This window comes from Rutidosis leptorrhynchoides, chromosome 4 (genome assembly GCF_046630445.1).
Source record: "Rutidosis leptorrhynchoides isolate AG116_Rl617_1_P2 chromosome 4, CSIRO_AGI_Rlap_v1, whole genome shotgun sequence".
Classification (NCBI taxonomy): domain Eukaryota; kingdom Viridiplantae; phylum Streptophyta; class Magnoliopsida; order Asterales; family Asteraceae; genus Rutidosis; species Rutidosis leptorrhynchoides.
In genome coordinates, this window is record NC_092336.1 from 593838534 (window position 1) to 593852744 (window position 14211).

The following is a 14211-nucleotide window of genomic DNA, read 5'->3' on the forward strand; positions in this document are numbered from 1 at the left end:
CTTTGATAAATTTAATTTATGTTTATTGTGCTAATAATTTTTTGTTCATTTGAATTTTAATACATTAGTCATACATTTTACCAATGTGATGATAACTATTTTTCTAATAGAAGAAACGATTTTTTTTTGTTTACTTTGGTGTTTATTGTTTATTTTGTGACATATCGGTTTTAAGTTGTTTGATTAAATATATAACCTAAATACATTTTATTATCGAAAGCTATGAGTTTGTATAGGACAACATCATGGTTTACACAAGATTTTATATGATTATTTACGTTTGTTAATTGATTTTACATGAATTTGCAATGACGTACTCATCAAAGATTTTAGCCAACTCGATGATGGAATCATTCAAAAAATTATTATCAAAATCTTGAAATTTAGGGACAACCCGTGCACAGTGGCGGTACCAGGATTTTTTTTCACTGGGGGCAAAAAAAAAGATTTAAAACCGTAGCAATTTTTTTGGGAAAAATATGGAGGTTTTGGGGCAAAAAATGAAGGTTTTTAGGCAAATTATGGAAGTTTTGGGGCAAAATTTGAAGGTTTGTGCGCAAAATTTGAAGGTTTTGAGGTAAAATTTGGAAATTTTTGGGCAAAATCTGAAGGTTTTAGGGAGAAAAAAAATCCACCGGGAGCAAAGTTGAAAAATCCAAAATTTTTACATTAAAAATTGCAAATCCACTGGGGGCGGCTGCCCCCGCTTGCCCCTAAATAAAACCGCCCCTGCCCGTGCAACGCATGGGCATTGTCTACTAGTTATACTTAATTTTGAGTGAAAGAAATTCCAGCCATAAATCCGAAATAAATGTGGTACATATTTATCCTTCAAAAATTTACTTCCTTTTTCATTCTTCCATGCAAACCACAATCATTTTCATTTTTGCTTCTCTAAATCAAATCATTTTCCTACAGCAATTATCTTTCTAAAACCTGTTTGAGTTGCATCTCCTTCCCTCTTTTTTCATCTAAATTAATCTAATTTCTAATATTAAAAAGGAAAAAAAAATATATTCAATCTCTTCACCGTTTTGTCTTCATTTCATTGCATAAACCTCGCTGCTCGAATTAAAAATGGTTCGAGCAGCCGAGGAAGATGAAAATGTGAATTCTGGATCAGGTGATGAAGTTGGCACCACAAACAACATTGATGAAAACCAATGCTTATACATGGAGATGATGAAGGAAAAGTTTGCTAAATTGCTTTTAGGTGAAGATATGTCTGGCGGAGGAAAAGGCGTTTCATCCGCTTTGGCTCTATCAAATGCCATCACTAATTTAGCAGGTACAATTCATTTAGCTTTTAGTCTGAATTCAATGAATTTAAACAAAATCTTTTGCAATAGATTATATTTTAGAATATTTAAGGTATAAAACTAATTTTTGGTTTATATTGAATGAATTTAGCTGCTGTTTTTGGGGAACAATCGCGATTAGAACCGATGCCGCCAGAAAGAAAAGCAAGGTGGAGAAGGGAAATGGATTTGTTATTATCTGTTACCGATCACATTGTTGAATTTGTAGCCTCAAAGCAAAACACTAATGGTGTAAACATGGAGGTACCCATTTTCATTCTACTCCAGTTATGTAATTATTTATACTTCTATTATATGAATAATTTATTGATTACAGATGGGACAGGGAAAAATTATTTATGATTTGGGTTGAATTTAATACCACCATTTAATAAGTTGTCAATGCTTACCAGGTTATGGTTACCAGGCAACGAAGCGACCTTCATATGAACATTCCTGCATTAAGGAAGCTCGATGCGATGCTCATTGTAAGATTTTGGCAAAAACTGAGATTTTTAGAGGTGGTAGTTACAATTTATATCTGTTGGGGTCAAATGGGCAAAATCAAATTAATTACCTAAAATGTACCAGGTTGAACAGGGTATATAATTATAAGGTTTAAAGTCACCAAGGTGTACATAGAACCTATTAACTCTCTGTATATTAGTTTATTTATGTAATCATATACATATATATGTAGCGCACAAATATTATACAAGAGATTAATTTATTATGAACATAACATATATGTTGTCAAAAGTGACCCGGCTTGTTTGAACCTACCAGTTTTGCCACATCAGTGATACTTTTTACATTATATATGCAATAATAATAATAATATTGTGATGGTGGACAGGAATGTCTAGATAACTTCGAAGGTGATCACGAGTTTACGTATGCATCTAAAAATGACAATGAAGCAAAAAGTATGAAAAAGAGGGAAGAGGATAAATGGTGGTTACCGACTCCAAAGGTACCTCCTGATGGTTTATCAGACGCTACAAGAAAATGGTTGCAGTTTCAGAAAGACTCTGTTCACCAAGTGCTCAAAGCGGCCCTCGCTATTAATGCCCAGATTCTTATGGAGATGGAGGTCCCAGAAAGCTATACTGAAACTCTTCCAAAGGTAACTAATAATTTATACTGAAATATGAAAAAATTATAGTAAATATGTTGCACATTGATAAAAACTAGAGGTGGCAGTTTCAAGCCATTTACTTATGAATGGGCCAATTTGGGTAGTATTTTATATGTCATGAGTAAAATGGGTAAATAAAATTTGGAACGGGTCGATTGGTTAAATGGGTTAAACATCCCTGACAGTCTACATTCAAATGCAGACAACCTCCTACATTGTATTATTGTAATAACATTACTTTCTAAGCATGATTAACATATTACTTTATCTGAAAAATATACAAAATAAGTTTGTAAGTCTACCTGACCCGTACAGAAAAAATTGTTTCAATCCCAGCCCATAACTCAGACCCGCAAAATTTGCCACCTTTTTAAAAAAAGGTTAAATCTTGATGGTGTATGTTTCCTCGTGGATTATGCAGAACGGGCGTGCAAGTTTGGGAGACAATATATACAAAAGTATTACTGATGAGCATTTTGATCCAGATAGCTTCCTTTCTGCTATAGATTTGACTACAGATCATAAAATTGTTGACCTCAAAAGTAGAATTGAGGCGTCTGACGTTATATGGAAACGAAAGATTACTGCTAAAGATGGACGGTCTGGATGGGGTTCAGGTGTGAGTTTGGAGAAGAGAGAACTATTTGGAGATAGAGCACAAACGATTTTACTTATACTTAAACAACGTTACCCTGGCATTCCTCAAACTACACTAGAAATCAGCAAAATCGAACATAACCGAGTAAGAATTTTCTCTTACCCATATTGTAATCAAGAAATTAGTCTAAAGATCACTAAAAGAATACTAAAGTTTAAGAATTTTTCCTTACCCATATTTGCAATCAAGAAATTAGTCTAAAAATCACTAAAAGAATAATAAAGTTTCTTGCTTTTGTTACTTTCTTGATTGTACAGGATGTTGGACTTGCTATTCTTGAAAGCTATTCAAGAATTCTTGAAAGTTTGGCTCATAAAGTATTATCACGTATAGAAGATGTACAACACGCAGATGCTATTACACAAAGTCCGTCTTCACGGAGTTTGAAAATGAACTCTCTTAAAGATTCATTAGGTTAGTTTGAGTTTCGTAGTAAGCATGAATTTGTACTTATAACACATCAAATTTTTGAAAGAAGTAACACCAATACTATAACAATAAGTCTTGAGTTGGAACCAACCATAGTACTTACAAATTGTGGCAAAGATACATTTCAAACGTACTAAAGTAATTAATTATCTGTTCATGTTGTTGATATGATCAGATTAGATTTTGCCACGTGGACCAAGCTTAGGTTTCTGTTGTGGGCCCTTGACAATCGGTAGCTGGTCTCCTGTTGCGTTGGCACTGACGTAAGCAAGGGCAGAACCACCTCCTAGTAACAAGAACTTGAGTAGCAGCCCTCTCTTGGTAAATGGTGCGGCGAATGTCTCGAAAAACTTGCTCTGCAATCAAGTGTATACAAATGGACACCATTAGAGATTATACCATACCATACCATAGTGTAAAATACATCAATGTAAAAAAAAAGTCCATATACAATATTTTGAATATTCGCAAACTTTGGATGTGTGGTTATGTATACCTGAAGAGGGTTGTAAGGTGAAGGAGCATCAGAACCATAAACATCCCATTCACCAGTAGTGTTACCCAAATCTTCTAAATCAAAGTATACACTTTTATCACCATATTTAGCCACCACAGCTCCAGCCCTGTATAACAGAATTTAAAAGGGTAAATGGCGTAGAAAATACATTAATTCATCGGATTTTGAATTAATGTAAGATATTTTAGGGCACATTTATTGTACCCAAGATGATACAAAGAGTGATGGTATGACAAGAAAAAATGTAATCCTACAATTGTCAAATAAACACTTCTTGGTGTTGTGATGCTTTAAAAAATTAACGCCCCATTTGGCTCGCGGAATCCAATAGGATTCCAATAGGATTCCTTGGATTCCGGCGGAATTTGAATTGAATTTAGACACGCATCGTGTCTAAATTCAATTCCAATTCCTCCAGAATCCCATTGGATTTCGTGAGCCAAACGGGGCCTAAGAATTCCTTGTGATCTAAGGATTCTACTAATGACTGCCCTTATAGTCATCCTTAGTATGCATACCATGTATTGTACATAGCGGCGTATTTGATTTACGAGTATTTGGTAGCGGTTATTCAGACGTACAATATGTCTATGCACATTAACAATAGGGCAGTCGTTAGAAAAATATTTGATCTAATGGCAAGGAAAATAACTTATTAGATACCTCAAACTGAATATAATAGAAACCAAGTAGCCGAACTAAAAAAAAAATTATTCAAGCTGGGTACTTTTTTTGTGTTATTTATTTTATCCTTTAAAGAAATTAAAGTGTGATATAGTACCTGAATTTGTTGGGTTTGAGAGCTTGGCAAGAAGGCCTGAGGTTGAGCTTGGTTCCAGTGAGGGAACTGCCACTGAGTCCCTTAATGGTGGTGATGGTTGGTGTGAAAGTTGCAAGAGATGCCATTGCTGCAACAAACTTTGGTTATAATAAATATGTGATTATTATTATTGCTATTGTGAATCAAAATGTTGATGAAGGAGAGTATATAGAATGAAGGAGAAGAAATACATGATAGTGTGGTGGGGTCATATGATTTAGTTGCATGGATGATAGCATGCCATGTGGATATTTGATTTGTAAGCAAAGATATGGTATTCACTCATTTAGGAGATGGGATTGGTTCAAAATAGATAAGGCTATCTAGCTCCTCATGTTGATTTTTCAACTTGATTACATTAGAATTACTGAATTACAATTACAATGTATAATTATTTCAGAGGTATGATTACATTCTAATAATTGTGATTCTATTATTTCATACTCACGTCTGAATGAAAAATCTTACTAACTTTATAACTACAAATGTGCTCGATCCTATTACAAACCATCATTATTGAACTAACGCACTAATATACACAAGCCAAACCTATGAACAAACAATACAACATCGTCTCGATCGATTACTTCTATTGAACAAACCATATTGAACAAATCATACAAGTTAAACACAACAATCTAAAATCCTACTTTTCAACACCACCAAACCGAACAACCCAGCACCGACGAGGGCTAACCCAAACCAGCTATCACCAACGCAAACCACAACTAAGACATGATCAAGGAATCAACCAAATACACTAAAAAAACATTAAACTTCCATTACGGATATGTCAAAACCGAAAAGAGGGAAACGTTAAAATGAGATACCCCACTGGGTGTAAAAACACAAACTGTAGATGCCAACCCATCCTTGAAACACCGTCAAACCACCAAAATATCAAAACAAACACCACGAATTAAGCTCAAAAGTAAGTACCGTTAAGAAGGAGAGCAGCGATAATGGGATAAAATCACCGAGTTGGACACTTGAGAAAACGCTGACAATAGGTAAAAAATGCGGAATCACCAACAAAAAAATCAATAAAGTTCATGCCGCGATGATAAAAACCATACAAACCAACTCTGAAAACCGTAACCGGTTGAACCCGTCACCACTCACCACGCAGCGCTAAAAGGCCAACTAAGTTTACACCAAAAACAAACTACCAAACCTTAAGGAATTTTCCAGGAATCTTTCATAACTCTAGCTTGCTTGGTCGACTTCCACTCTCGTTGTGGTGTGTGGCATCTTTTCCTGGCTAGTTACTGTGAGTTTCAGTTGGACTCACAGCTTTTGTTTCCGCTTTGTATTGTAATATCCTTTGAGATTTAATAATATTCACCGGGTATAATTCCCTTTACCCAAAAAAAAAAAAAAAAACTACCAAACCTTAATGTTTCACACTGGACTAATATCTTTAAATGAAGTTGTGATGTGGTCTAGCAGTTGGTGTCCTGCCTCCTTTAGGGGAGGTCAAGAGTTCGACCCCCGTTGGCTACATATTAAAAACACAATTTCATCCCTGCCATGAAGTATCCATCCATGACACCTTTCCCATATCGTTTGGGGGGGGGGTTTACCTTGGCCGTGCCCTTGGATCGGTTTCAAGGTTTCCTCCCAGGCAGCGATATGGGCGGGCTTATTATCGCTGCATAGGCATAGTCGAAACGAGAGATGATCGCAATGGGTGGTTTAGTCCCCTCGGTGATCCCTGTTAAAAAAAAAAATCTTTAAATAAAATAAAAATTAATTTAAATACCATTCTAAAATAAGTAATTAACGGCCATCAAGAAGTACGTGCTTACGTGGCGAAATCTCACACGAACAACCACGATAACAAAAAATAGACTACCAATCACCGGAACACAAAAACCCAATCCTTGAAAATACATATTACAATCTTCATCTACATTTTCTTATCCAGATAACAATGTCTCTCCTTCAATTTCAACTCCCAATTTCCCAATTCAAAACCCTAAATCTAACCACCCCTTTCCTCCATGGCACCACCACTATCAAACAGACCGCCGCCGTCAACAACCACCATAACCGTCCCACTCACCTCCAACCAATTCGCGCAATGAGATCACTTCAAGGCCGTGTAATTTGCACCACAAACGATAAGACCGTTAACGTTGAAGTTACTCGTTTGGCGCCTCATCCTAAGTACAAACGTAGAGTAAGGAAGAAGAAGAAGTTTCAAGCACATGACCCTGAAAATCAATTTGAAGTTGGGGATTTGGTTCAGCTTGAAAAATGCAAACCGATTAGTAAGAAGAAAACGTTTGTTGCTATTCCGGTACCTAAACGGAATAGCAAGAAACTGACAAATGAAGAGCTTGGGATTCCGTTGGTATCTGATGCTGCTACTGAGCAACTTTAGGTTTGATTTATTGTAATCTTTGTGATTTTATTACTTGAAATGAAGTGTTATGTTATAAGAGGTTGTATTGTTTTGCTTAATTGTGATGTGTACGAATTTCTGTTTGATCAAATGAAACACCTTTACTGCTTATTTTGGTTTGATGGATTTGAACGTGAGGTGTTTGATTAAATGCCTCAAAGAAGGTTAATTTTGGTTTGATGGATTTTGAATGTGAGGTGTTTAAGTGTCATAAAGATGATTAAATGTATCAAGTTTGAATCCCTTTATTTGCAATAACTTCAATCTTAGGTAGCGTTAATGGATTCGGGTTTGTGTGGCGGTGAGTTAGATCTTACAGATTAATCGGCCAAAAGTTCAATCCTTGGTAAAATGATGATTATGAACGTAGTTGATTTAACAAATGTTGTAGTAGATCATACATGAACACTAACACTTAGCGAAATTCAGGTATGGATTCATCAATGTATCCATTCCGTTTAAACAATAACACTTAGCATTTCCATTTTCCTCTACCTCAAATTGGTGAATTCTTGAATTTAAAACTTTTGAGTTGGATTTTGCCTAATCTTGGCGTGAAGGAATAAATGTTATGGCACTATCCAAATGGTAGTTTTCAACACAATCTTGATTTGTGTCCATGCATATTTTTTCCAAGGGAAGACCTACACACGAACATCAATGCGAAAGGGTTTTTTTAGGCGTCAACGTCGTTGATCTCCGGTCCGGTTACCGTGAATAACCCGTACCCGAGATGATGATCTCGGGAGGGTGGCCAACGAATTGCCCGCCGGTCGATAGTCGGACCCTATCGACGGCAAAGGGAGAAAAAACCCTACAAGACCCGTAGGTAAAAACCCTAGTGTTGCGATCGTGAAGACGATCGTGGAGAAGATCCGGCTATGACTGCCGCGTGCTTTCATTGAGAGAGTGAGAGGCGAGATTGAATGACCGCATGAGGGTGTATGCGATTGGGAGCGTGTGAACTTGATGTAGGTTTTGCCCCGTATTTATAGATGGGAATTAGGGTTACTTGACTTGGGGCCCAAGTTAATTGCGTAGACCCTATTGGGCCAAACCCTACGTCATCAAGTCCCCCAAGTTCGGTATGATATTTTTGTTAAGTATCGTATCGAACTTCTCATTATGCTATGGAAAATAAGTTCACAGGAGCCTGCGCAAACAACTGTGCGTAAACCCGCGAACATATGCGCAAAAAATCGCATGCAGAATGCGTGGGAAACCGCATGAACTAGCATGCGTAAAACCGCATGAAAATTGCGTCTAAAGTCGCGGACAACTGTGCGCAAAGCGTGCGTAACCTGGACAAAAGCGTGTGGACAGTTGCGCAAGCGCGCGAACATCTGCGCTAAATATTCATGTACTTAAACCGCATATAACGAATTAAAAGCTCAATAAGAAAAGACAAACCTTCTCAAACCGAACGACAGACGGTAGAAACACGAGACATAATGCATCGTGCCCCACGGTGGGCGCCAATCGTTCATGCATATTTTTTCCAAGGGAGGACCTACACACGAACATCAATGCGAAAGGGTTTTTTTAGGCGTCAACGTCGTTGATCTCCGGTCCGGTTACCGTGAATAACCCGTACCCGAGATGATGATCTCGGGAGGGTGGCCAACGAATTGCCCGCCGGTCGATAGTCGGACCCTATCGACGGCAAAGGGAGAAAAAACCCTACAAGACCCGTAGGTAAAAACCCTAGTGTTGCGATCGTGAAGACGATCGTGGAGAAGATCCGGCTATGACTGCCGCGTGCTTTCATTGAGAGAGTGAGAGGCGAGATTGAATGACCGCATGAGGGTGTATGCGATTGGGAGCGTGTGAACTTGATGTAGGTTTTGCCCCATATTTATAGATGGGAATTAGGGTTACTTGACTTGGGGCCCAAGTTAATTGCGTAGACCCTAATTGGGCCAAACCCTACGTCATCAATTTTGTAACATCCCGCGTTTTTGCGTTAAATTATTTTAACACCGTCTTTTTTTTTTTTTTAAATAACATCCCTCGTCACCTATACTCGTGCACTTCGTTAACTAGTGTTCATGATAATCCCGTTACTCGATTATAACATCTCTCGTTAACTTGCGTTTTAAAAATATTCGTTTGGTTATTTCCCGCACTCGACAACAAACTTGAGGGACTAATCTCGCCACTCGGGTAAACTTGGCTAACTAGTGACTCCTCACCACCACACACTTCATTTCACCATCTTCTTCCTCTTTTTCTTTCTTCCTTTTCTCTCAAGAACACAAACACAAAATTCATCATCTAATTTTGATCTTAGAAGCTCACAACAAATCCGACTACATATTCTTAATCCTCTCGTCATCCTCTACGATTTGATACTAACTACACCGATTTTGGGTAACATTTCTAAAACTCTAGATTTCTCAAATTCATATTTTTGACTTGATATGTTGTTAGTTAGTGTCTATGGCTCGTGTATAACATGAATATATGATTTGTATGCTCGATCTTGATGTTTTGGTGTAACTAGCTTGAAAATGAAAAGTGTATGCTTAATCTTTGATTTTGGATGATGAAATGTGTTTAGATGTTAATGTTTGTGTGTTCAAAGTGTTAGTTACTTCAATAGCTTCGTTTTGGTGTGTTGATTGACATGAAAACCTTACATTAACATGATTAGTGATTTTGAGGTTTTGGTTAGGGTTTGACAACTCTTAAAACGAACTTTTGATGCGTTGAATGCTTGTTAATGTTATTTATAAGTGTTTAGTTGTATTACATGTTTCATTACCTTCAAAACGGCATATCATATGTATAAATTGGATTCCCGAAACTTAAATTGCAATTGATGAACTTGAAACTTGAAAATAAACCTCTATTGATCACTTGACGGGATTTCGGTTATTGTATATGATGTTTTTGCTTGATGAAAAGTGCTTAGTTGCGTTCCTTGTCGAAAGAGCTTTCCGGTGATATAAAATACATGTTCTAATTGTTTGCGGATCATAAATTGTGATTGTTTGAAGTTTGGGTCGTGCACTTGTGTTTTTCTGCAAACAGGACCTGAATGCCCATTGGGACGCCGTCCTGATTTTTGGGACGCCGTCCCACTCTTCAATTTGGGACGCCGTCCTGATTTTGGGACGCCGTCCCACTCTTCATATTGGGACACCGTCCTGATTTTGGGACACCGTCCTGATACACTAAAATGGGCTGTTTTGCTTGGTCATTTGACGTAAAATGTTTGATATGCTACGGACCTCCGATTAACATGAAACTTGGCCAACATGCTCATATATGATTATATAACTTAGAAAAATTGTCGGATACCCGACCCGACCCCGTTGACTTTGACTTTGACCAAGTTTGACTTTTAGTCAAACTTAACTAAACACTTATGCAATCGTTCTAGTCTTTATTTTATACTTGATTCTTGCATGAAACTTGACAACGTGATTCACATGCTATACTTTTCGAGTCGTAACGAGCCATAGGACTAATTGAACACATTTCCCCGACCTTGTGTCGTAACCGGTTAATTGATACAACTTACTTGTTTAGGTCAAGGCTAAGCAACTTTCATGCACACGTTTACTTTGTGAAGTACTTTTATACTCGTGCACTCGAGGTGAGATCATAGTCCCACTTTTCAATAACTTTTATACTTTTAAATCGTGGGCTGAGAAACACATACATTACGTACTTATATACATTTCACACGTATATATATTTTTCATACTTTTATACATTGAACAAAATTGTGAATACAAAGATACGGACGGGTTTGAACGAAAATCCTCAATTCAATTATCATTAATTACATCAGATGGTGTAAGCGAGACTATGTTGTGTGGATCCATACGGGTTTGACTAACCCTCATTCGGACGGTTCGCTACCGTTAAGCGAATGAAATATATTCTGGTATGGTGTATGTTCTAACACTTTTATGCTGAGGTAAATGATACGGTTAAGCTTTGATAATTGGGTGCTCGGTAAACAACAATACTTATGGAATTCAAACGATTCGGAAAATCGACTTATACTATAACTTGTGGTTCAACTTATTTTACTTACATACTCATTTACTAAACCTATGATTTCACCAATGTTTTCGTTGACAGATTCCTCTATGTTTTTCTCAGGTTTTGAATGCTTAAGTGATACATGCTTCCGCACTCTTTTGATACTTGCTTGGATGTCGAGTATACATGCATATTTGGAGCATCTTTTTGGCCACTTTTAAATTGTGTCGCATAGGTTTCAATTGTACGTTTAACATTGTAATGTAACTAGCCTTCGAACTTCTTTTTGTAAACTTGAAACACCCTTTTACATTGAAATGAATGCGACATATTTTGGTCAAACGTTGTCTTAAAGACTTATGACCATGTAATGGGACCTACGTAGTCGACGCCGTCACTTGACGATTTGTCGGGGTCGCTACAAGTGGTATCAGAGCATTGGTTGTAGGGATTTAGAGTTCATTTGTGTCCACCCCGAGTCATAGGGTACATAGGTGAATCTAGACTACAACCGGCATATAGACTGGAGTAGGAATTACTTGACTATTTGTGCATTATACTCGAACTCTTCCATCATATCTAACTCGTATTCGATCTTGATCTTACGTTGATAAATTTTGTTGACGCGCCACCTTGACCTTATGATGTAATGTTAAATGCACATGTAAATCAGGGTAATATAATTTCCGGGATTATATTACGGTGATTCACATGGACGTTCTGACGTTATGACATAAAGAATTTAAGGCGAGTCAAGCAAAAATTGTCTCTCTATCCTTATTCCATATCACGGTTAGTATTATTGAGAATACTAACCAACGATATTCTTGTGTTTTGAAGGAACAATGGCTCGTCGACGCGCTCCTCCCGAAACTCCCGAACAAGCTATACAACGAATGATAGCCACCGCCGTGGATGCGGCCATGGCCGGTCACTCTTCCAACAACAATAACAATAACAACAATCATAACAACAACAACAATGGAGCCGGTAATTCAAACGAAGGGTGCTCCTATAAGAACTTCATGGGGTGCAAACCTCACACTTTTGATGGAACCGGGGGACCGGTCGTGCTCACCCGATGGTTTGAGCAAACAGAAGCCGTCTTTAGCATAAGCGGTTGTCGGGACCAAGACAAGGTCAGATTTTCCACTCACACCTTCGCCGGTATCGCTCTCACATGGTGGAATACGTATGTACAATCGGTGGGTATCCACGAAGCCCACGCTCTCTCTTGGGTCGACTTAAGAGGAAAGATGATCACCGAATACTTCCCGCGCGAAGAGACCCGCAAGCTTGAACACGAGCTAAGAACTTTAAAAGCGGTCGGGAATGACCTAAAGGCCTATAATCAACGATTTTCTGAGCTAGCCTTGATGTGCCCAAATCTCGTGAGTACCGAGTCTCTAAGGGTTGAGCTGTACATGGATGGTCTTCCTAAGAGCATCAAACAAGGAGTAATGTCATCCAAACCCGCTAATCACCAAGAGGCTTTGAATATGGCCCGCCAATTGATCGAAACGGTGGACGAAATTGAGGTGTCGGCATATAAAGCCGAGGATAAGTCGGGTGGCAACAAAAGAAAATGGGAAGCCCCCGAATTGAGCAACTACAACAACAACCCCGCCAAGAAGCCTTTCACCTCCAACGACAAGAAGGGCTATGCCGGAAGTCTACCATCTTGCAACAAGTGCCACAAACATCATTATGGCGAATGTAGCAAACCATTTTGCAACAAATGCCGCAACCGTCATTATGGTGAATGTGGTAAGTTAACTTGCCACCGGTGCCAAGGAAGTGGTCATACGGCCAACGATTGTAGGAGCGTCGCCCCCGTCGCCCAAAAGGCGCCCAATGCACACCGGTCGGGCGTTTGTTTCGAATGTGGCCAACCGGGTCATTTTAAAAATGCGTGCCCAGAGAAGGAGACCAACCCCAATGCACGCGGCCGAAATTTCAACATTAACACCGAGGGAGCCCGAGATGACAACTAGTCACGGGTACGTTTCTTCTCAACAACCTTATATTTCATGTTCATTCAATTCGGGTACCGTTAGACGTTTTATAACCAAGGCCTTGACTCGTACTCTTTGCACACCACCATATCCCCCAGACACTACCTATGCCATGCAGGTGACCGACGGAAAACTATTACGTTAAACTTTTTGGGTGGAGAATTTGAATTTTGACTTGACACCTATAGAACTAGGGGACTCAAAACCTATTCGTTAAGAAGAAAATGATCCCTTACATGTGTATAGATTATCATGAACTAAATAATTTTCGGTTAAGAACCGATATTCTCTTTCCCGTACCGATGACCTCTTGATCAATCACAATAATTCCGTGTGTATTCCAAAATCGACCCCCATTCCGGTTATCTCCAAAATGGTTTTCAAAATTCGTTACGATAGTTATGAATTTCTTATAGTGTCGTTCAGTTTAACAAAGGCTTCCTCCGTATTCATGGGCCTGATGGGCCTGATGGGTAGACAGATCTGTCATCATATTCATATGTGATGTTCTAACCTATTCAATTCAAGCAAAGAAGAAAACGAACAACATCTTTGTCTTACGCTCGAACTCTTGAGGAAAGAGCAACTCTATACCAAAATCTCCAAGTGTGAACTTTGGTTAAACAAAGTCCAATTTCTAGACCATGTTGTTAGTGGTCAGGGTATTACAATAAATCTCGCAATCGAAGCCACACGTAATCGGGAAACCCTCACAACTCTGACTTGTGTTCGTAAAATCTTAGATCCTTACCGAAAGTTCATTTCCGACTTTTTCTCGTGATGCTCGTCCTTTACCCTCGATAACTCATTAAGTTGGAAATTTAAACCTCTCCGTGCCCGGACCTTAAGCGTGATTTTTCACACCAACATTACTAGCTAAATTCGTATAGCGCCAGATGGAACTTAAATATGGAAATATTTCTACTTGAACGC

General features: G+C 38.3%; 3 protein-coding genes across 3 annotated transcripts; 2 read left to right on the forward strand and 1 right to left on the reverse strand.

The window, feature by feature from the left end:
• Nucleotides 1-1077: 1077 nt before the first annotated feature.
• On the forward strand, nt 1078-3513 carry LOC139842926 (rop guanine nucleotide exchange factor 12-like). The gene is made up of 6 exons (XM_071833025.1): nt 1078-1288; nt 1411-1562; nt 1712-1786; nt 2155-2424; nt 2858-3178; nt 3352-3513. Exons 1-6 carry the CDS (start codon nt 1078-1080, stop codon nt 3511-3513), a joined length of 1191 nt encoding a protein of 396 aa, XP_071689126.1.
• Nucleotides 3514-3584: 71 nt separating this feature from the next.
• Nucleotides 3585-5014, reverse strand: LOC139845625 (photosystem I reaction center subunit VI, chloroplastic-like). The gene is made up of 3 exons (XM_071835888.1): nt 4822-5014; nt 4020-4146; nt 3585-3879 (listed from the first exon to the last, which is right to left on the reverse strand). The coding sequence occupies exons 1-3, from the start codon at nt 4944-4946 to the stop codon at nt 3700-3702; spliced, it is 432 nt and encodes a 143-aa protein (XP_071691989.1). The 5' UTR covers nt 4947-5014; the 3' UTR covers nt 3585-3699.
• A 1742-nt stretch (nt 5015-6756) lies between these two features.
• Nucleotides 6757-7378, forward strand: LOC139845626 (small ribosomal subunit protein uS17c). Its single transcript, XM_071835889.1, has one exon. The coding sequence runs from the start codon at nt 6794-6796 to the stop codon at nt 7244-7246; it is 453 nt and encodes a 150-aa protein (XP_071691990.1). The 5' UTR covers nt 6757-6793; the 3' UTR covers nt 7247-7378.
• Nucleotides 7379-14211: the final 6833 nt, after the last annotated feature.